Source organism: Taeniopygia guttata, chromosome Z, assembly GCF_048771995.1.
Source record: "Taeniopygia guttata chromosome Z, bTaeGut7.mat, whole genome shotgun sequence".
Taxonomy (NCBI): Eukaryota; Metazoa; Chordata; class Aves; order Passeriformes; family Estrildidae; genus Taeniopygia; species Taeniopygia guttata.
Window position 1 is genome coordinate 16,183,633 of NC_133063.1, and position 24,557 is coordinate 16,208,189.

The 24,557-nt window shown below is 37.7% G+C and overlaps 1 protein-coding gene across 8 annotated transcripts in view; it reads right to left on the reverse strand.

Annotated features, from left to right (window-relative positions):
- The window catches only part of TRPM3 (transient receptor potential cation channel subfamily M member 3), a 400,684-nt gene that overhangs the window by 21,448 nt on the left and 354,679 nt on the right, over positions 1-24,557 (reverse strand). For all 8 annotated transcript variants that reach the window (XM_072922315.1, XM_072922316.1, XM_041711361.2 and 5 more), the window contains 4 exons: positions 20,596-20,736; positions 14,720-14,848; positions 12,558-12,809; positions 5,883-6,057 (listed from right to left, as the gene is read on the reverse strand). In XM_072922315.1, the coding sequence (XP_072778416.1) occupies positions 5,883-6,057; positions 12,558-12,809; positions 14,720-14,848; positions 20,596-20,736 (697 nt within the window). The remainder of the gene's footprint in view (positions 1-5,882; positions 6,058-12,557; positions 12,810-14,719; positions 14,849-20,595; positions 20,737-24,557) is intronic.

A 24,557-nucleotide genomic window follows, 5' to 3' on the forward strand; every position in this document is an offset into this window, starting at 1 on the left:
GAGGAATCTGTGCCACCCTTCATTTGTAACATCATTCCAAAATTTTAATTATTTTTGGAGAAATGAAGTAATTTTGGTAATATGTGCATTAATATATTGAAATATATTTCAAAGCACAATATTAACATGTATGCAAACTTGACTTATCTGTTTGACTTATAGCCTTGCTCTAATGCAAACCACACAATACCTAATTCTAGCTAAATGCTTTACTGAAAAAGCAAATTCTGGTAGCATAATGATATGCTAATCTCAGGTAACTGAAAAAGCCAACAGTTCAGATACCTACAGGCCATTGGATAAAGTTCAGACACTATGTCATGAACTTAGTCTTTATGAAACAGTAAATGCTTGGAGTTTTAATTTCAATTATATAAATTCACAAAACTTTCAAACATTGCGTCTTGACACCTGTAGATGTACATACTTTTTACATCCCTTGTTTCCTTTTTCACAATCTCTTTTCATGCTTATTTTTCCTTCCTGACTTCCACTTACAGTTTCCTGCTAGGCCTTTCTTGCTACGTACCTAAACTTTCCTCTTTCCTGTTCAGAAAATAGTTGCAAAAACCCCAAAAGTAATTCAAGCTGTTGTGGATTTCAGACCGAATGTGGAGGCAGAGCTCAGGAAAAATTATTTTCCCTGCTGTAATTACTGTCATGACAAGGGCACTGTTCACTTTTACTGTGTGTTGGGTGGAGGGCTTGGCAAAGGATGCTTGTGAGTTTCTGCATCATGACTCTTACCCCAGCTGCACCTTTCCAAAGCAGGTGTGGGAAATAATGAAGAGACAAAACTGTACAATTGAACAGCCCCGCCACTGAATAGACTTTTGCCTTTGATGAAAACTTCTTCTATAAAAATGGATACTGCTTTTACAATACAAACTGATTTGTTTGAAATCACAATAAATTCAGGGATGCTTTCCTATGTTCACAATTCTAAATAAAGTGGAAATAAATAAGTGCAACCAAATAACAAAAAACAATTAAAAAAATTCAAGTCTGGTTATTTTTAATGCACTTTCATCATCCTATTTATGAGTATTTAGGCACCTTCAAATTTTGACCCACAATGAACCCAAAAGATGTGAAAGTGTTTTATAATTTCTGAATCAAATGTCTAAGCAGCCTTACCAGCTTACCAGGCAGGTAAATATTGAAATCTGCTGCCCTCCCCCCAACCCCAAAAATATTAAGTGGCCTTCCTAACGTTGTTCTGCAGTGATGGATAAAATACTAAAATCTGCAAACTCCAAATTTCACAGAATTACTGTTTATCAGTAGAAATATCCTAAGTTTAAATAATTTTTAAAAAGTTTTTTGTAGTAATGATAGTTTCCTCTGAAGATTGTTGAAGAGTTAAAATCTGTGTATAAGGATCTCTCATCTTCTGAAACGATTGCATTCTGGTTACTTGATAGTCCTTTAATACAATTGAAAGAGAAAGAGGTCCCATCTTTTTCCCTTAAACTAGGTAGGTTTTTCCAAAACAGAAATAGACACAAGAAACAAACACAATTCAGACTGATCTTCAGATTGTAGAGGGCTTGTGAAGTACTGTCATCTGGTAAGAAAGTCCAGATGGAAATCCAACCTGTGAGACACCAGGAAAATCTGAAAAACTTCCCAGAAGCCATGTTGACTAACAGCAGGTTCATCTTAGCCTTTGGAATACAGGAAGATGTGAGCTCTGATGTTCATTTTTAACAGATGACTGCCATTTCCCAAGCTGGCACTTATTTCCTCTATCTACAACCTCACATTTCGATCTTCAGTATTTCTTGTATCCTTCTGTATCTATAGTATTCTGGAGGGGCGGATTGTTTTGTAAGGTGAAAACAAAGTTCTTCACAGGTGAGAACTGTCTTATCAATGTTCCTGGCTAAAACTGCCAACACGAGTGTGGTGAACTGAGGGAGAGATTTAACAGTGTTTGTGGGACATCCGCTTCTGGACAGGCATTCGCTGAAGTAACTACATGGCTGGCTGCTGCCCCATGGATCCCATGGGGCAGCACAAGGCACAGATGGATTAGGAAAAACAGCCTCAAAATGAGACATTGCACGTGCCATCACCAGCTCTCAGATTGAGATTCTCCTTCCTCCCCCAGCTATCAGTGGATAATAATATATCTTTACTCAACTACATAATTGAGATCAGTCTATTTTTTTTCAACTTATCAAGCTCTTCTTATTATTCCTTTCCTGAAATATATTAATTTTTCATTTAATGACATTTAAATAATTAATAAATTTGATTAGTTTACTGCCTGCTTTCAATTCTAAGGTCTAAGCCTTTATCTGAATCCCAATAGCTGGTAATTGAGGTTTTCTAGGCCCAAGTCAAAACTCAATAGATCAAGGTGGTTTCAGTCATTATTGATGTTTCACTTGAACTGGTTGGACTTTTCCATGAAGTAGCTTGACTATTATAGTATACTATAGTAGCTTGACTATTCCTTGATCTTTAAATGCTTCCAAAGTCTGTTTCATGTAATTGCTAAAACTTCCTGAGTAGACAACATGGTATGTGTAACCTTCTGTCTGTGCCAGGTCAGCTACACAGAATGAGCTGAACACCTGGATATAGTTGTGGGAAAAGTATAGTCTAATTAATTGGAATTGAACCTCCACTTATAGATCATATTCTACTCATTTCCTGCTCAAAGACTTAGAGGAAGACCATTATGATTACACTGTGATAGTAAAGTCTGTCTTTTCTAGTTCCCCATTCCCCATGCCCATATGGAGCTGGGCTGTGGACTTAATGGGTAGCTGGAACTGAAAGAGCACCAGGAACCCAGGATGCCCCCATTGCTAGCAGTGGTCACTCTTCCATGTGTTGCTGTCTGTGGTTTCTCCCTCAGCATGTTTTTGTCATATTCAGGGGTTCTCACTACTCACACTCTCTTCATACAAGAATTACTGAAGCTGGCCATTCTAGTTCTACATATATTTATATGAATCTGTTTAATATGACAAGGTTTTAGATTCTTTTAGGGGTCATATTATGATGAACTGTCAATCCAAGAGGAAATACTTAGAGAGTGATTTTGCTTCTTTTGTCGACTTTACCTGAAAATTTGAACACAGAGCTAAAAGACTTACTTTCCTTCTGCCCCGCATTACAACTGATTTTTAGTCATAAATTTGTTTCTGTATTCATATAATTAGAAAATTATATGAATACAGAAACAATCAGTAAAAAATGTTTTAGAGCAAGGAATTTAGCAGTGTGTTGAAATAAAAGTCAGAGTAGACCCACTGGATGAAAAGGCTGACAGTTGATGAGGTGGATCCAGACATTGTATCTGGTCAGTCTTAATGGCATGCTTCACAAATAAAACAAAAATAATTAATTAAATAGATAAAATAATTTTTCTTAAAAAAAACAAATTAGAAATGTTAGAGTAACCAATTTTTTTTTATATTTCTCAGATACCAGGATGATTTCCAGGAGTGTGGCTTAAATGAACATGCTTTTCCATGATCAGTACTTTTACTGAAACTCAAGTTTGCTAGTAAAGTAGCAATATTAAACACCAAAATTTAAACAAAATCACAAAGCAATACCTTTTTTTTGTTAAAATAAAACTGATTAAAAAAATAATGTGCTCTAAACCATGAAGTTAAATTGCAGTTTAGATGTAGCATAACAATTTTTGAACATGCTTATTTCAGAAAGCACAAACACTGTAGCACTTTAACATGAGTACAGTGGCTGATTTAGCTTAGAACAACGTGGAAAATATAAATAACAGGAAATGTTTAAATAGTGATGATTATACTAGTAAAGCCTTCTGTGTGTCCATTGGGCCATTTTGATTGTGTAACATCATCACCAACTCTTGCTCATGCTGCCAGTCTATACCACAGATAGCATTTTTGAGACAACTGAGCATCAGACAGACATGACAAGTTGTACATAATTTGTGCTGCAAGAGTGTCAGATTCTAATTCCCTGCATGATCTGCCTCTCAGGAAGGAGGAAATAGGTGCTGCTTCTCATTTTGACATCATCACTTTTGCTGCAATTCCAAGTTTCCTTGACACAGGCAGAAAAGCAGTGTGTCTTTATCTAAAGCTGGAGTTTAGGCCGCCACGAATTTTGCTTTCCTTAAGCTTCAGAAATAATTACTCTGCATCTTTTTACATTATTTAAATGTTGTGCATCTGAATAACACAAATTCTCATTCAAGGGTGTGCAGCCTGCCACCCTGTTTTCATACTTAAACACCCTTTGGTTTCTTACATTTACGGGTTCTAAACTGTAGTCAGCCTTTCATTTAAAAAAAAACAAGAACATTTTATTCAGCCAATTGCCACATTTGTTGCACTATGGTAGCTACTTAGTACAATATCAATAAATGGCCACTTGTAGAGGGACAAACATTATTATGCTTGTAGAAGGAAGTATTATTTTAATGGTACAAACTTTTATCACTCTAAAATATGCTTTCAGAGCAAGACCAAGTTTTATATCCCCAACTGTTAAACCTTTGGAATGAATGAATTTTTTAAAAGAAAAGAAAATGGAAAAGGATAAAAATGAAGGAATTTGGTAAAAGGTGAAACATAGTGAGAAATTTAGTGATTATAGGTATATGCTTACTTCCTTGCATGCCATGCTGCCTCTGAAAACCAAGTAGGGAAGAAATGATAAAAAGGAGGTTTCATCTGTATCTGTATCCAGAATAATGATTCTGTGCTAGCCAGGAAGAGGAAGTTAACATGAAACTGCTGAAATATCTGCCATGGGATACGAATACTGAAACTATATTCAACTGGGGGCATTATTTGTGTTACAGATACAATTACTAGTTTTAATCAGCTCAGGAGAAATAATTTCTTTTCATTCAAACTTAGTCAATACTGAACAAACAGCAAATAAATTTTGAAAATACTGTCCTTTCCTAAGATGGTACATAGAATAAAATGAAATATCCTAAACAGAGCTTTAATGGAAGCCATCTGCCACTGGAAAAGGTGCTGATTTCCAAATGCTGCCAAGACTTACACATAGTTAAGTAGGAATGATGAACATCAATTACATGACAGTAGTTGCACAATATGACATTGTTTGTGATTCTTAGTTTGGTCATCTACTACATCATTTCTCATGACCAGCTCTCTCATTTCGTGGTAATGCAATGAGTGGGACCACAGGATTTAATCTAAACAGAAAACCAACATTTTTCTGATCACCTATCTGATGAATCTTGAGGAGATAATATATTTAATACTGGCTCTTTTCCTGTTTGCATTGGTGTGAACACAGTCTTGCCTTCTAAAAATAAATGCAGCAGTATTCTAAAAATGGATCTAATTATTAGACCCAAAGAATTGCATCACAGGGTTTAGATTAAATGTGGCACTGAAAAGGTAAGAGAGAAAAGAAAACTCATTGTATTAGATCCCCATGAAATACAGGAGCTGAAATGTCTAACCCCTAATTATTAGACATGATGATCAGTATGAAGTTAGATAGAATTAATTTATATCTAAAAATAAACCAAGGGATGAAAAAAAAATAAGTGACCTTTGGTGTCCCAGGTATACCACCAAATTCATCTTGGATATCTGGAAGGGGATTTTTGTCAACAAGCTGGTAAAAAGGACATATTTATGACCTTCTCTACATGTATGACAATTCAACATTACAGATTTCCAGTTAAATAATTGCAAAGTGATGCCAGAAGCATGTTCTGAAACTGACAGCCCAATACTAGATGAAAAAATACTTTGGTGACCATTCTCTGTGCTGAAGAAGTTCCTCTATCCAGAGCCATTTATTGAGCAAACACACATGATCTAATAGGACATCATCTGATCAAAGCTGGATACCTGACTTTGGAGTATGAGAATCATAAACTTGCTTACGGTCTATCTGGTCTGCGAATACTTCCCCATAGATCATCCAGTAAGGCATGTAAAAAATGTTTTTCGCCAGCTTCCATGAAGGCTCCTCATTGGGGAAGAGAATTGCCTGTCTTGCCACACCAAAGCTCATCAGAACCACCAACATGATGATGACAAAGTACATCATGTCTATCATCTGAATGTAATGACAGAAAAAAGGAGAGAAAAAGAGAGAGAAAGGACAAGAATTAGAGGAACTTATTTGTCCATATTCCTATTATTATGAGCTGCAAAAAAAGAAAAAGTCTGTGAATCTTAGAAACAGAATTTTCAGATATAAATTTTGAAAAGCTGTTCTCATTTACACATTAAAAAAAAATTCAAAGAAGTGAAGTGGTATTATTGTATCCTTGGTTTTATCTAGTATCACTTCCAAGAACAATTCAAATGTTATGAATAGGCTTGAAAATACAAAGTACCATCTGGTCACACCAGTTGCCTCAAAAAGAATAAATGGGTTCATTGGAATCAGCAGTTTGGTCTGGGTAAGGGTCATGAGATGATGTTTATAGGCATCAAGTGGCAACTGCACCTAGGCAAAAGGACTGACGTGGATAATTTTATTCATTGGTAGTCATTATCTTGGAGCAAAGGGAGCTGCAGTTAACATACGGAGGAATGGGTGGCAGAACAGCCTGTTACTGCAACATAAGGGATACCATGGTGGTAACCAGTGAGAAAGGAAACCTGTGATACTGGCTGGGCTAAAAATCCACTTGGTGGGGAGCCTGACAAATGCTGTATTAAAAAAACCCAATCAGATAACAGACAGTGAACTCCGTTCTTCTCCACTGTTGAGGGCCTCATTTGCATATGCCCAAGATTAACTAGTGTTTGCAAACAGTGCCCACCCATTCAAAATGTTCCTGAAAAACGTGGGACAGCAATCCTACAAGATGCTGAAAAGATCTGAAGATTAGAAGAAACACTGTTCTAGAAAATGCCCTCAAGGGAGCAGAGCAATGGGCATCAGGCTACTACCCAAAGTGATTGTGAAAAAAAATGGGAGTCCTGTTAAGTCCCTGGTAAGATCCCTTGAAAACTTACAGACTTGCCAGATCTTTAGAATTGTTTCAACTGAGCTGTTTTTCGCAGTTCTGGACGTAACTTTTGTCTCTAGCCAAAACTCAAGTTATGAATTCTCTAAACTTTGTTAGTTTTATTCCCTCCAGTCTCTACATTTTCTGGCTCAGCTGAATTCAGCCCTCCTGGCAAGAGAGGCATGAAACCAACCTGCACCTCAGCTGGTGGCCTCATGGCTCCAGGGGCACCTGCTGCAGCCCAAGGGCAGGGCATCTCACGACAGGAGCTGCTGGAAGAGGCACCTGCTTGCAGCAGATGGATCTGATACTGCTGCAGGAGTTCTTCAATTTTAAAGCAACCTGAGGTCAAAGCAACACTGGGAAAGTATATCAGAGAAAAGAGGGTTACAGGGGAGCAAAGAGAAAAAGATATGCTCATGTTTAGAGAGAGAGGCTCTAGGAGAAAGGCACCAGTGGAGCAGGGGTCAGATGAGAGAGAATCAGGAAGATGGAAAGAAGGAACCAAGGACCATGAAAAAAAAAATCAGGGAGAAACAAAAGTCTTGGAAGTTCATAAAAAAAGCAGGAAAGAAAGAAATCTTGGGGACATGAGAGAGGAAAATAAATGCTTTCAATAATTAAACCCCAGTGAAGTCAACCATCAACATTCCTATTTAACTCAGGCATTAATCTCTCTCTCAAAAAAAAAATTCCTTTAAGAAGAGAAATTCCAGATCATTGTAAGTCAGAAAGCATCCTGAAATGGGAAAGCTGAATAATGATATCTAGTTCTCACTGCTTTTAGGGAACAAACCTAGAGGTGAAACCTGATTCCTCCTTTCTTGTCTGATCAAACTTTGTTTCAGATGGCAGTATATAACTTGATATGATGTAATATAATAACTATTTTAAAATGTCATGAAACAAGTAAACAAAATCAGTATTTTGAGGCAATTTAAGAGTATCTTAAATGTTTCAAGTGTTTTTGATCAGGAGTGACATGGGTGTGACACTATGTTGCAAGAAATAAATATTTTAGTGCTGTTGTCTATTCAAGATGTACATTAGTTTTCTCCTCCTTCAGTTGGGTACCTTCTAAACTCTCAGTAACTTGTCTGAAATACAAAAAAATATATGGAAAAATTTCTGCTTTGGACTTTAAATAGCACTGTATCAGGTCCATTGGCCTGTGGTGTCAAATTGCTGTTTTAGCAAGGCAATGGCTCTTTCGATCATTCTAAAGAACTCATCAGTTACCTGTTTAAAAAAGTGTTAAAACACAATATTTTGGTGTACAATTTCATAAAGAAGTTGGCTGTATTTCAAATTCTGTATTTGCAGAAATGCTAGAAAAATGCAGATATTTCCACACATTAGAGGAACTGATATACCTCTGACTCTCTTGACATTCCACAGTCATTTCATTTCATTCCTGAAATTTCCTAAAGGAAATTAGATCTATCACTGTGCAGAAATCAGAAAAGCAGAAGCATATTCTGTTACTGAAATCAGTACACAGTAATAAGCTTGGCCAGTTTCCTCCTTATATCTTCATCTTTGCTTTAACCTATTGCTTTTAAACCACTCAAGCCCATTCCTGCTTCTTGTTCAATTTCTCTTGCATGTTTGTTCAGAGTGGCCAGAGGTAAAACTTACTACAGCTATTTCATTGACTGCAGTGTAGAGACAGGTGAAGAGAAAGCTCCTCAACACCAGAAAGGTAGAAAAAGCCATCCTTTTCCTCCTGAGTCTAAAACTTAGAATATAATCTCAAGAACAGGTCTCAGACATTAAATATGGTCTGTTGAGGACCTCAGTAGTTGTGATGTGCTTACTCTGTAGAAATATATACAACCAACTTGGTGTTCTTCATAGTGCTGAACTGAACTTTCAACACCGTTTGGAAGACAGAATGCAAGGAGGTAGAGAAACACACAATTTAAACAAAAATACACAAGAGAGCCCATGGAGCAGCTGAGAGTCAGTAGGTGCAGCTCCCAGGGAGTGCCTGAGTTGGACATGAGTTGCACAAGAGAGTAAACTGGTCAGAAAATAGATGTGAGAAGCTAATCTGTGTAACTCAAACTGTTTGTGTATTGTATGTGTGGGCAAAGGGGATGTGTCAGCATGGATGAAAATGAAAGGAAAGTTGGGCAAAAGATAAAAACCAAGCAACAGGAAGGCACAAAATAGAAGAATTTGCCTCCTTTAGCAGCTGCTCAGAGCTTCAGAACAATTTGGCTGCTAAATTTAACACCCTCTAATGTAGATACTGAGCACAGAGAGGCTAGAGATTTCCCTGCATTTGTTTTCCACAGAAAGCGGAGTGAGGTTTGATTTGCTGCACACATGTGAAAGTGACAAAAGAATGAAAATGCTATTAATTTCAATCACTTCCTTTCTGTGTGACCTAGAAGAAAAATGAACCACTCTTTATACTGCTGGTGGAGTTGGGTTCCTATCAGCCACCTGTAACACTGACTACTAGAAGTTTGTTACACATGGCCCCTCTATTATTGAAATGTTGCTCACACTATCAGCGCCACTATTCTGAAACTTTAAGTGCACGTAGCTGCAAAAAATAAAGCAGGGTAGAGGCGTAGCTGTTTTTTCAGAAGTTTTATACACTGTGTATTTTGTAAGCTCCAGTAACCACCAGATCCACTGGCAGAAAGATAGTCCAAATGTGGCAGGAAAGAAACTTGCTAAGGCAGTGTTTTCTCTTTGATCTGTATTCCTTTCTCTGGTCCTGCTGTCTTTTTACATTAACCTCTAACAAGAACTGGTGAGTATTTTCACTCTGGAACTCTGCAAAACCTCATGTCAACCTCCTATAGGCTTGCTTGAAGGAAGGGCACTTCAAAATCCATTTTCCAAGAAATAACAACTATCACTTTCATGTTTTCCCTCAATCTCCCTCCCTGGCCTTTTTCCCACTAAGCACCTCTTTGTCAAACCCAGCACTGGGGGCTTGCAGGAGAAAGCTGGTAAGTTGAGGGTATAAGATGATGGTTCCCTGTTGGGAAGGGCGTGGATGTGTATTTTGCATTTCAGTTTTATACGTGCTCACTGAGCCTGTTGTGACTAATGTAATATCAAGGAGATATTGTAGTCCATCCACTCATACATGTCCCCTTTTCTTATGATGGTGAGGACAGATGAAGCTTTTCTTTAAAGACCTGTCGTGGTTTGACACGGAAAAAGAATTTTTCTGGAAGGAAGAGGTCAATTTGGACATTGACCAATTGAAGGTAGACACGCCTCTGAGAACACAGAGGGGTTATAAGCAGAATTCCCAGGGGAATTCACTCTCTTGGGTTCCGGTCAGCAGTCAGTGCAGGACTCTCCCCTGCCCGGCCACGAGCTGGGTGGGGGAGGGGAGAAGCCATGTGGCCTTCGGAGGTAGGCCCAAGGGTGGAGGGGCTGGAACCGGGCTGGCCCCCTGCAGATGGAAGGGTGGAGAAATCTGGGATGTCTCCGTTCCCCCCAGAGTCTCTCTCTCCCAAGAGAGAAAAAGAGACAGCGGTGGTTTTGTCAGCAGTTCACCGCGGGGAAGGAGAAGAGCGGGGGGGCCGCAAGGTGCCCAGCCGGGCTATGGGAGCTGGAGCCTGGGCAGCAAGCCATCTCTGGGAGTTGGGACTTTTAACCCTTCCTGAGAAATGAAAGCTTTGTGAAATTTTTCTCCTCCTCGGTTTGAAAGAGAGGAAGAGAGACAGTCTGGGACCTGGGATGTTGGAAGGAGAAATTCTAGGTGGGAGGAGATGATGGAGTGGCTTTTTGGCTGGACTTTTTCTTGGTAGCCACAGACTGAACTAATCTTCTCCTCCAAGAGAGACTCTATTTTAGGAGGATGCTAGTGAGCCAAAAAAACCATGCTTCAGCTGGGAAAAGACAGAAGTGGAGCGAACAGAGAAAAGTTAAGGAGGTTTGTGGTGGTGCCCCCTGTCTTCACAGAGGAAGAAGAGAAGATCTCTGTTCTTGGATCCTCGGCCCCAGGGGAAAATGGGGGGGACTGTTGGTCCCAAAAATGAAAAACTGAACTGTTGTTTTTTCCCCTCTTGGCAGGGCATCCTTGAAAGGAAAAATCCTAAAAGCAGTCTGTCCATCCATGCATTGGTGGTGAGAGCACCGTGCATGGAAAGGAGAGGGTCACCACTGGCAAACTTTTTTTTCTCCGGGCGGTGCCATGTGGTGACATGGAAGCACAGGATGTAGCAGCTGTGTTTCTTGGGGGGTCTGTGGCACAAGAGAGAGACTCCTCTCTCCCTGCAGATAGACTGGGTGTTGATTATCTGGAGGGTGGAAACCTGATTGGGGTCCAGATTGTGTCTCACTGTGGTTTGTTGGAGTTGAGTGGTGGGAGGAGGAATGCTTTGGAAGGTTTTAATTTTGAATTGTGTGTGTTTTCTTTCTTCTTTTTTTTCTCTTTTATAGTAGCATAGTGGTAGTAGCTTAATAAAGTTCTTTTCTTGTTATTAGGCTTGGGCCTGCTTTGCTCTGTTCTCGATCGCATTTCACAGCATTCAACTGAGAGATTGCATTTTCATAGGGACACTGCCATTGTGCCAGTGTCAAACCATGACAGGACCATTGTAAGATAAATACAATAGACAGCCTGGTTGGACTTGCTGATTATTGTCACATACCAAACAGACAACAGTATTTCATATAGAGGTGTTAATATTTGGTTTGCTCTTTTTACATAAAGCGAGCTTCAAGGGGCTTTAATCTATTTAGAAAATCCGAAATGTTAAATCTCAAAATGCATGAAACAGACATAATTTACACAAGAAAAGCTGGATACTGTATGCGAGACATAAACATGCGTATCAGCTATGTGTGCAGGTATCCAAACATCAGGGATATGTGCATGTGCATCTGTAAATCTAGCCATTTTCTTTAACTGAAACAAGCAAAATGCTGCTTAATTGCAAGACTTCAATTGAAATATGAAAATTAAGAATTGAAAAGTCAAAAGTCAAGCATGTGGAAGTAAATTCCTCTTGATTCCTCGTGCATACATTTACTATTACACAAGCTGTTAATATTCCTGCTACGGTGTGTACAATTGATGTGGCCAAGGCACAGAGGTTGCACTTATGCAAATGGATTTCTCATGTCACAAGGAGACACCTGAACTTCAATGATGGAAGAGCATGTGGATGTGGATCAAACTGTAGAAGGGTCAGTCTTAACTGTAACCATTATAGTTTTCAACACACCATGACTATTACAACATTGAGAGTCTCAAGGCACTACACACCTGAACAATTTTTTCTTTACCTGAAAAAAACACCTTCCTTTATAATCACCAAATCTCCTTTGCACTTTCTGCAAATGAGGCACAGAGAGGTGTGGGATGGCACTGCTGTTGAAGAGTAATGTCAGAGAAAGAAAAATGATACATCATCTAACAGAACAGGAAAAATCTAATCCTCAATTCTGGAGATTTTGAGTAAAGTTTTTTTAGAAAATTTTAGAAAATTTGATTTCTAGTCTGCATGAAAACACTAGTCTAAAAAACATGTAGGTAGACCTGCAGCAATGCCATTGGCCAAGGACACTGAGCAAAGAACATGCTGCCAAACAGAAGAGGTTCGCCAACTGCGCTTACCATTTTCCCGATCATCATGACATAGGGCCCCAGGTACTTGTTCACGCCGAAAATGTCCAGCAGCCGGATGTACCAGTAGATGATGTTGACGCAGTAGATGACGCGTCCATCGCTCCGGAGAGGCAGGTCTTGCAGACGGAGAACCATCCCAACAGAGAACAGGAGGATAGCTATGAGGTCAGTAACATTCCAATACTCCTGGAGCCAAACTTTGACTTTTTGCAGCAGTTTCCCAGGCTCTGACATGAGGATCTGAAGGACAGAGGAAATGCAGAGGAGAGGAGCTGAGCTGTTTTAACATAAAGATGAAGAGATCTGTAGTAAGCAGATAGATATATGCTACACAGCCCAAAAGCAAAGCTGATAGACGCTTACCATCCAAATATCTCTGTTATTTTTTCCGCTGAAATCTTCAACCATTCTTAACATGTATCTCTGTGCAAGATACTTTGAAGGACAAAGTGGACAAAGGACTCAGTCTAAAATCCTCACCAAAAAAGTAGAAATATGTGTATGTATTTCTGTTTTTCAGATGTATTAACTGTACTTAAGGTCTTGGAACAGAGGGTAAAATTCAGAAAGACTTTTCGATCAGAAAATTCACATTTAAAGAAGCTATAGATTTAGAGGACATTACATTAAAATACGTATCAAATGACCAAGAAATAATTAATAACCATAAAGCCCTGCATCAGAAATTTAATACAGAGAGATACTAGATACTACTTGGGCCTGTTTTTGGAAATTAAGTTCTACAGCCAAGAATAAACATCACAAAATAAATAATATTACCTTATGAATTTATTGTCATTCTCCTTGCAAGATCATTTGTGTAACTTGCTTGTTTTCCCAAACTATTCTTAAAACTATTATTCAAGTGATCTCCATGAATGTCATACCTTTTAGTGAGTTAGCAAGCTGTTGGTATTAATTTTCTATATTTAGCCCAAGAACATTTGGTCAAATTCATACAGTTCCTCAAAAAAGATGAAAGTAATTCTTATAATTTGTTTTTGGAATGAATTTAAGGCTCACCTATGAACAATTCCAACATCTGCTTAGAAATCAATTGTGACAAATGTTCTTGGTAAACTTTTGTGGAAATGTCAGTTTGGGATGAATGATTAGAGAAAAACCTGCTCATACAACTCCTAAGTGCAGCCTCCCACCTGCTGAGCCAGCAGTGCCTTGGCTCCATCAGTGTTGCAGGGTCCTTGTGTGGCTACTGCCACTGCTTTCCTTTCTCTTCTGCTTAATGACATGTACTCATGGGCCACTCAAGTAGTGTCTTTTCCTCTGTTCTTTTTATTTATAATGTAGCATTTCCTATACAGTGTCAGAAACCCATCTTTGACACCCAAGTGTTGCAAGCCCATTTTTAGTCTAGTCCTCCAGAGCACTGGATTCAGAATGTACAAACATAACAGGTAACAGATTAGCCCAGGGGTACAAATGTGCTATTTCAGCTCAGGTAAATGGGACTTGCATTCACTCACATTAGGGCTGAATTGGGCCTCTGGTGTCACTGTGGAATAAATGGACCTTTGACTAAGTGAAAGCGGACAGCATTAGTGGGGAGAGACTACAAGGGGCAGGGTTAACGGAGCCACTTCACTCACTTTATACACTAAGTGCTACTTTAAATGCTCTGTGTCTTCTTCTGCATCCTTAGGGAGACACACACTATTGCTTGACATATCAACAAAAATTTTCAAGAGTCATATTTTAAGGAATTTAGCTGACCTTTAAGACTTGTCACAAGATCACCCTATACTTGTGAATGTATTATTAAATGAGCATCACACTGAAATTTGAACACAAAAATTTTGTGGGAGAAGAAGAATGAAAGAGAGAAAGATAGACAGAAAGAGAAAGAGAGAAAGAGAGAAAAAGAAAAAGAAAAAAGAAAGAAAGAGAAAGAAAGAAAGAGAAGAAGAAGAAGAAACTACTTTAATTTTAAAATAAAAGGAGATAGATTTTTCCTGCTTGTCTTTTAGCAATCCATCTGCCTTTCTGAAAAAAAAAGAGATAATTTTATGATAAGCTCATTTTTAAAAACTTACCCTGAGAAAAATAAGAAAAAAAGATATTAAAATGAAAACAAAACCCTCAAAACCCATGCTCATTCTTTTTTTATTATTTCTTAATTGGGGAGACTTTACCTCTCTCATCTTCTCTATTCCTAGAGTGAAAATGTATGAGATGACAATCCACTCCTGAATAGATGGCCAGCGATCCATCTTCACCAACACAATGTAGTTGAACAACATCAAGTAGCCTATGTATGCCAGCTGTAAAGAAAAAAAAAGATCAATTTTTTTTTATCAATTGTCACTATCTATACAACTGAGCTAGTCTCTTGGATATGGGTAAATATTCCTGATTCTCCTGTAACCAGGATTTCACAGACAAAAGAATAATAAGACTGTCCTGGGCTGTCTGAGAAAGCTCACATTAAGTCACATACTGTATGGAATTTGCAAAATATATGCACATATGTCCAGCTATATCTATCTCCTCAAAAAGACTTCCTTAATGCAGTTCCGTTGGATCATCCCACAGAGATGACAATCCTAATACCACTACCCAATTAAGTGTCAACTACCCAATTAAGTAACCTATGTAGAGATTTTTCCCTCATCTGCTTCAAAGAGCTTTTAGTCCTCTAACACCCCTTTGTGTTTTTCCTCCCTATCATGTGATCTGGGCTGAGTCTTGCATTCTGAATCCAGATTTTAGGCATTATTAGAGGTCTTCTACCCACTGTAGTACTGACCTAGCCTATAGAATGGGTTAGGTCAGTACTACAAAACACTGCTACTCCTACTCACACTGCTGCAGCAAGGAGCTGGGCATAGCCATGCATTCATTTGCCTTATATTTTTTGCAAATTTTTAAGTGTGAATGTTTTTCTTTTCCTTCCTAATACATTCACCTTCCAGATTAATTTTTGATCCAGAGGAAAGTTTTTAGTTTCTTTTTCTTTGTTTTTCAGGATGCTGAATGTAATTAAATGATCTGTCAAAAAAAGACATCTTTGGCAAATTGCTTCATCAAGCTCATAAAGTTCAGAGAAACCCAAGTGTCATTCTGGAGCATGGGCTGTAGCAAGGATTCCACTCTGGTTTGTGGAAGCAAGAGTACAACCACCTGTCTGCTTTTCCTTTCAAACAACAGCCCTATAAAAAGAAAATGCATCTTTAGGCTAAATATAAGTTACAGAAAAGATGACTCAGTTCTGTGCATGAACATCAAATCATTGTGACAGAAAGCTGCAATACATACATCTATATTTGAATTCAGTTTTTATCTCTCAACCGTTTATTACTCACTATTGCATACATGGGCTCACATGTAAGATGAAACAGCCACAGAAAGCCTTGAGACTTTTGGGTAGGATTATTTCAATGTTCTGCACATCACAGAATATAGTTTATAGCTCTATCATACTTGTTAGAGAATGTGACTTCCACTCTTTGTAAAAGCTACAGGATTTTGGCTTTTGTTCCAGTTGCTGGCTGAGGACACTCAAGAAAATTCTTTCTATTGGTCATAACTATCAGTATAAAGGAAGCAGACAGTGAAGCACTACTTCTTGTCTGCATAAAACAGAGGGGGAAATTATCTCATTTATCTTTCAGTTTGTGAGGGATGATGTAATGCTCAGGTCTGGAGAGTAATGTTGATGTAGACATTACTGTAGGGTGACACTGGAGTCAGGAGAATCTCTGTCTGGGCAGGAAGAACTGGATATACACCACCCTAGCGGAAATAGAGCCTTCTAATATGGGGCAAAAAGCCAGGTGATACTGTTACTTAACACTCTCCTTAGACCTTATTGATTACTAATTGTTAGGTAATCTGCTTTGATCTTCTTCAGTACCCTTTGGTGAGCACTTGCAGTCAGTATGACAAAAGAATGAGGACACAAGTTACAAAAGTGACAGACACTGCAAGAATCTAACTGTAACTAGGAGGTTTTGCTTCTTCTGGTTTTCTTTTGAAATGATGCCTTTTTTTGGTTTTGGATTTGGTTTTGTCAGGTTTCTTTGTGTCAATTCAAACTTAGTCAAAATTGCAAAATGTTTTTTGCTTGACAAAAGAGAAAAGAATTTTGATTTGTGAGTAAACTTACAATGAAATATCTTCACTTTGACCCAAGAAACTAGCTCTTTAGTGACAGGGTGAATGAAAGTCTCCTTCTCTCTTCCTCCACTTCTAATTTGCTCTCACCTTCCAGGAGGTGACACTGATAACAGCACTGTGGTCAAACTTCAGTGTAGCTGTTTGTGCTAGTACTCAAGATTCTTTAAAAGTGCTACTACAGAAGTAGCTGAACCCTGTTTTTTCTTGCTTTTGCCTGGCTTGACAAAGAGCTAGGAGCTGCCATTGTCACCATTGAGGGCTGAAGAAACCAGGAAAGAAGTGCCTACTAAGAAGTTTCAAGGATGGATTGCACCCAGCTCTTTTGTGGATGCAGTCCCATTCCATAGAAAATACTGCAATACTCCTTGTGGTAGAGGACACACCTGGAAATTGTACCAACAGGTTAATTTTTCAAGAAGGAGATCATCCTCCTAATTTCTGATTGATTGCAATAATTAAATGATCATAAATTGAAGTGGTCCCAAAATTCAAAACTTATGGCAAAGCTCTGTCGATGTTTAGAAGGTGACTTTTACTTGGGACTCAATTCCACTGCAGCTTTCCTCTTCAGAAGAGGTAGAAACATGACCCTCTATTTCCTGCTAGTATCTCAGGTAATGCTAGTAAGTAGTGATGCCTAAAGAGTTTGCTTTTTATGTATTTTTCATACCTTTTTAGCTTTTTAGACTATTATGAAATAGTTACATAGTTCCTAGTATATTTGCTACCCTTTCTCTTAGAGTAGAGTATGTCACACATTCCTGAAATACTGTTTTAGTCTTATTCTTAAGAAAAAGAAGTCTGACAAAGAGCAGGCTTATGTTTTCCAATCAGAATTTGAGGAGACACAATATGAAATAGGGCAAAGAAGGCCTAGACTGACTCCAGTGGGGAAGTACCCAGAGAAAATAACCTAATGACCTACTCTTCTAATTGGACAATATTTTTTCGTTATACTAATTTGTTAAACTAATAAAAATTCTAGAAATCCAATGCACATCACCACCAGGATACTTGGAAGCTTCCAATAAAGCTCTACTTTTTGTTTTACTACTTTAACACTGCTGTAAGAGTTTTTTGATATTAGGACAATGGGAGTAGTCAACAGTAGGAGAAGATCATGCTCTTCTGCTCAAGCAATCTGTGGATGAACATTTGCATCATGGTTTCCAATGCAACAGCCACAAAACAGGACAGAGTAGTTGAATTTAGAAATTGCTGTGTGTCTAGAGAGAAAGACAAAAGTTGGTGGGGAGTTGTTTGTTAATTTGTTTCTGTTTTTTGGGATTTTTTTTTGAGAAAAAGTTGTCTAGTGTTTGCTGAGCAGACACTAGTTAGATGAGATATTTACTTAAATATCTCATTTAACTCACTCTTGTGTATTTGAAGAATGAAGGTGAATACAGCTAGATAGTAATAGAGATAGTTAATTGCAGAATATTCAAATTGTTTTAAGTGGTATACAATAGCCACAGGATCTTTTACATGCATTTTGGACTGTGGAATGTAACATTTGAATGATTTATATTGAAATCCATGAAAAATATTTGTGCCTGTGTATTTACAAAATGTGAAAGGCTGTGCACTTTTAGTCCTTCTCTGAAACTTGTTTTGCTTTGAGTCTCCAGGAGGTCTCAATATACACAACAGGTCAAGCATGACAGTCAGAATCCACCTTAACTTGCTCTCTGGGTTCACTGTATCCAAGATCCAGTTTTAATAAATGACCTTGAGTGAGACCAGCCTCAGGACATAAAACTGCAGGAACAAGCCTAAATAGAAATCCAATATTGATTTCTCTCTCCCATTTAAAAATTGAACTAACAGGAAAAGCCAGGATGCTTCTTTCCATTTGCAGTGTAAAGACTTTTCTGTTTGTGCATAATACACACTGCAGTTGATAATGAGACTTGGCTACAGATGAGTAGTTTCTGGACTTGTGGGCTTTATTAATGCTCAGTGACCTCTGAGTTGAACAATAAATTACTCCAAGATGTTAAACTTTGCTAGTCAACAGGGTCCACCACAGTTAAGACTCAATTGATGTGAGCTGTTCCCAACATCTGCAAGACAATTTTTCCTATAAGAAATCACTTGCAGAGGTATCGATTCTTTGTGATTTGCTGTGCTTTCAGCAGAATGATGGAAAATATGACTGAGGAAAACCACCTGAAACCATCTAGACAATTCTATTGGTCTGTGGCAGGATTAATTCCAGGGTACCATAGTGAACGTATGTCTTGATAAGATAGCTTAGAGATCACTAATAATGGAAAATCTAGCATGTTCTCACACAGTTCATGACAGTACTTCTTGGAGCAGTTAGAAACTGTTTCCTAACTTACTTAGAACTATCTGGGTGTTATTTTTCATCCTATTCAGCAAGGATTTTGAAGTACTTACACATATTTGGAAACTGTTACATTCCTTCTGCAGACCTTTTTTTTTTTTGACAGAGAAAACATTCTCACTTCCTTAATCTCTCCCCTTAAGTTAAACTTTACAAACTTCTTGAAACATTCTTCTTTTTTAGGGTCTTTCAAACCAGTCGACACTTGTCATATGATGCAGAAGATGAACTGGGATGGAATATTTCAGCTAAGAAGACTGAAAGGATTACCTTCTGTAATCTTTTTAGTCTTATCTTTCTACATTCTAGTGTAATTTGCAAAATAACTAATAATAACTAAATAATAGCTAAAATAATAACCAATCTCTACTCCACCATCAAAGTTTTGAACAAAAATATCACATAGCACCTGATAGAGAAGAGAACTTGAATCCCTGCTTCCAGCTTGATAATGAATAATTAATATCTACTCTTGAGGACTAATTGTCAAAAAGCTTTTTATCCACATAGTAACATTAATATAACTTTATTAATTTAGCTGTGAGAAAACCCTGTGAAGTTTTTGGTATTGTTTTACCGTAATTGATACACATGACATCAATTTTCTACTCCTGGAAGCTTCATTTCTTTCTAACACAGGGAATATACTGACTTAACCTAATTTGTCCCTGAAAAATGTACATTGGCTGTCAATCATGTCTTTGATATCTTGTGGATACTTACATGCACATTTTTTCTGAGAGGTACTTCACAGGCTGGTCAAAACAGAAAAAAAACTGTTCCAAGGAAAGATGTGCTCTACCTCTTTTTTTCATCAATTATTAGATAATTCATATTCTGACTCAGACCAGCCACCCACTGGGCTTACTATTGGAAGGAATCCTATTTTGAATTTTCCTATAGGGAATTCCTTGGGAACACTACAGCAAACTGCCCCTTACCATTTTTTTAAAGAAAAACATAAACAATCATTCAAAATTTAGCCATTAACTTCCTGAAAAAAATGGTAATCTTTAAAAGTCATGGAAAGGTTTGCCATGCTAGCAGGTGTTGCTATTGGACACAAAATGAGTACACAGAAGTTTGCGAAGTTCAAAAGAGAAAAAGACTTAGTTTTATTCAAACATCTGCTATTTATAGAATTCTAAAGGCGACCATAGATTGGAGGATGGAATTACTACTTCTCCAACTACACTGGTCTAGAGATTAATTAATAATTTTTCTTTACCTACAGAGAAATATATAAACCATTTTATTTATACATGAAATTGTGTGGAAACTCTGACTCTCAAACATGTAAACATTATTAGAAGGCAAGAAGTTTTATGAGAACTTTAAAACTTTCAAAAGAACTATAAAAGAAAACTTAACACTTTTAAAAATCAGGGCAACAAGCGGGCTTCCACCAAATATTTTTATTAAACTATTTATGTGTAAACCCTCCAATACATATAAATGTAGACATCAATGAAACTCCAAAGATGACCTTAGTCCAATTTCAGTATTTGTACAAACATTAATATAACAGGAAAGATTTCTTACGGTATAAAACCAAAACTTCACGATAGGAGCATTGTAGAACTCATAAATCTTTCTTCCAATGGGGATCATTCTGTGCCTGCTCTGAACTTCCTCATCCTCTTTCTTTCTTGAGGACTCTCCATTCCCCCGTCCAAGCATTGCCTACAAGAAATGACATATATATGTTTCTTTCTTGTGAAAGAAAAATTGCACAGTGTTTTGAAATATCAATAGGAAAGTGTTCTTGATCTCTAGATAAAACCAGTTGACTACAGCTAGGCATAAAATGCTTTGTTTTCAAATTACCTTTCTGCAGGGAGGCTTCTGTTTAATATTTGAAAATTGAAAGCTATAGGTTTAGCCTCAACCCTTAGCTTGAGAGGGTAATTCCTGACAAAAAATAAATGTGGACAATATTTTTCCTTTTGCTGTATGGACAGAAAGATTTTTACCTGACAACAGCTTTATGTAGTGTACTTCTATACAATAAACAGATGCAGACAGAAAACAGATAAATTTTGATTTTAAGCAAAGAGAAGTTCATAAAGCTGAGGTGGAGGGAGAACAAGGGAAAAGATGAGTTGATAGTCACTGAACTAGAAGCAAAGAAGACAGTGGCACTTTATAATTTAATCACTGGACCTGTTCCAGGCCATGATCCCACAGTGAAGCTTACATGGATGTAAGAGGACTTACTAGTAGCTCACTGCAGCAGAAAGACATTGAATTTAAATATTCATGTACATGATTGTAGCTTCTTCCATAGTGAAGTTCCAGACTGCTCATGCTTGGCTTGATCTCACAGTTATCATTGCAATTCAGACCCACAGAGAAGCTACACTGAACTCAGTCCTCAGCTGTGAGTGCAAACCTAACAGTCAAAAGAAGGTAATATTTTGTTTGCTTACCCTTAATTTTCATTATCAGCTGCAGATAAATGGAAGGATTAAACTACAACCACTGAAGTTAGTGATTGAAAGAAGTTCCAATGTAACCAACTGACTGTTCATTCTGAAGCAATTATTTAGTGAACAGTAGACTAAGAGTGGATTTTAGCTCACTGTGCCCTTTGCACGTTCTTCCTATTTAGTTTGTGGATGCACCTCTGGAATGCAGCACACTGCACAGAAAATATTTGCAAGAATTGAGACAAATCCAAGTATGCAGGGACTGCATAATGATGCATTTGTTTCAATGCTTCTATAAGGCTTTTCTACAAGTAGATGAAGGCATCCTTGTGCTTTTGTGTTAACGGAAGCAAACTTTCACAATCCGTGAAGATAGCATTATCCTCATCAGCAACTTAAATGGTGGAAAACTAAGGGAACAATCAGATGCCAGACATATGGTCTTTCTATAAAAAGGTCCTTCTTGTCTCCATATCTGCGCTCTCCGATTCAACTGGATGTATAGCACGTACTTAGCTATTTGGTGTCAGGTGAGCTATCTGATCAGTTTCTAGAGGTCTGCAGCAACTGGTGATACACTTCTCACATATTTAAAAGTAAGAATCACAATCCAAACTTTTTCTTCTTTTTTCCAGCCTCATGTGGAGCTATTCATATAGGTCTTTTCCCTGTGAAATAGTAATTTGTAATGGTAATTTTTTTCCATCAGTGTAGATGTTTGTAACATTATTAGGAATATGCTTGGTCCCATATGGCTCCTTCTCTTTAATTTCATTTATGCAATTAGTTTTTCCTCTAGTATTATTACTTTCTTTGTGGACCCTTATATTCTTGAATCTGACAACATACAGATTTTGCCATGCACATTTTCACTAAAACACAACAAAGATTCAGAACAGAAGTATACTGCACTGAAACTAACCTGGTGGGACTGTCTCAAAAACTAAGGCCTGCTTTGACCAAGTTAACCTATTTCCTTTAGCTTTAATGGCTGAAGATTATTAATTTAATTTCCATAAATACGGATAAAACATTACCTATTAAAATTTTAAATGTACCTCCTGTTGTCTCTCACAGACCCCATAAAACACCTTGAAAGTCCATCAAGTCTTTTATAAAAAGGGAAAAAGACAAAGTGGCTATTAAGCAGAGGAGAAGGGCTTTTATGGTTATGAGACTTACTGAATATAAACACAGTAGCAGAAATTACACACGACCTCCACAGAAGATATCATTACCTGAACTCCACAAAATCAAAGTGATCCTTTGATCCGTATCATTGATTGGGTTTGTTTTGTGAGAAAAAAAAAATTAATATTATCTGAATGCTTTGGGAACACTATAGCCCAAGAAGGCAGTAATTTGTTTGCTTCTCTCTACTTACTGACACTGTTCAGGGAAAACTACCATCTGGAGCTACAGTTTTCTCTAGCTTTTCCCAAGGCTTTGTCTCTGCTGTCCCCTGGTGCTCAGGAATTTTGCAGCAGAATGAAAATTAATGCTGCCTACTTTAACAAATGAGCAATGACGGGCTTTAGTGAAAAGGATTATTTTACAGAGTACAAATCCTTCATAATTTTACAAATTTACAAATTCTGAGACAGACTTAATTCTCAATGAAATCAGTGAGTTTGGATGTTTACATAATAATGCTCTTCCAATATCTGGATTTATGCTTTAGCTTAAGAATATGATTTCCTGTTTGCTACTGTTTTGTTCTTCATATTGATGCTGTATTTTTCTCTTGTTATAATTATTTTTAATTAATTCTATCATATAATACTACCTTCTCCCATCCCCCACACTACAGATGGGGAATTTCTCTGAGATGGCTAGGGATTAGGTTTGACCTGATGTTCCCGACTGTTAATTATACATCAGTATTAACAAATTGAAAATCCTCCCCATTGGAAACATTCAGAAATAACCTATGTAACTGTGTTAACAGAATAATTGCAGTGCCAAATGTGAACAAATGTTTTCCTTGGAATGGGGATGCAGTAGGGTGGGAAAAATTCAACACACTGCTCTGTGTGGGCGGCATCTCTTTCTCTAATACATGATTTTGTCCATGATTCACCATGAGTCATGCAAGGTAAGCTCAACAGCAGCTCAACCTCATTGTGAAGTACAGTACAACTGCATCATTTTAGCCTGAAGGGATTGATGTTTTCATAGTTTTTACATGGAGATTTTATTAATCTGGTTTTTGTTGTTATTGTTAGGCCAGATTTTGTTTTATGTGATGAAGACTGTTTGCTGATAATGAACTATCGGGGAGAGTTTTGGGTTGTACATATTTGCATTAATATATGTTAACAATCCTATACTCTGTTTATGTGTTTCATAATTAAGTAACAGGAATTTCAGTCTTTCTGTAATGAATACAGGCTCTTCCAATTTCATCCTGAGTGAAATATACATGCTGTATAGAGACTTACACCAGTTCATAGAGAACTGGTGTGGAAATGACACATAGCTGTGTAGAAACACCTCCCTCAGCACACCCTGCTGTATCCTACTATCTGTGTGAAAATGCTGCCCCCATGGCAGTTGTTCTAGGATTCCTGTTCTCTTCCCTGAAACACTGGTAGAAAAATGTTTTAAAGTCTTTTATTTACAGACATGTAAAATTAGATTTTACACATGCTTGGTGTTTACAGTGAGCACAGAAGAACAGGACTGACTGAGCCAAGAGCTCAGAATCCCTGCTGAGCAGGGCAAAGAACACAGACCATGCCAGAGCACATGCATGGTAGTGGTGGTGGTGGTATGGAGAGCTTCCAAACTCCTTGGAGGAAGAGAGAACCTCTTCTTATGGAGAAATGAATTAATGTGATCCCAGAGGCCAACAGAGCTAGCTTTGCTGCTGCTGAAAAGTTGTCAGACTAACTCAGTAATGCTCATGGAAGTCCAAACTTCCTATTCATGGAAAATCAGAGCAAAATTAATAAAACAACAACAGAAATACCTTCTAAAGGACTTAGATGAGTTAGTCTGTGTTCTGAAATAAAACCGTTTACTTGGGAGCTCTAATACCCAAACAATAATGCACTGAATAGGGTTAAGGATGCT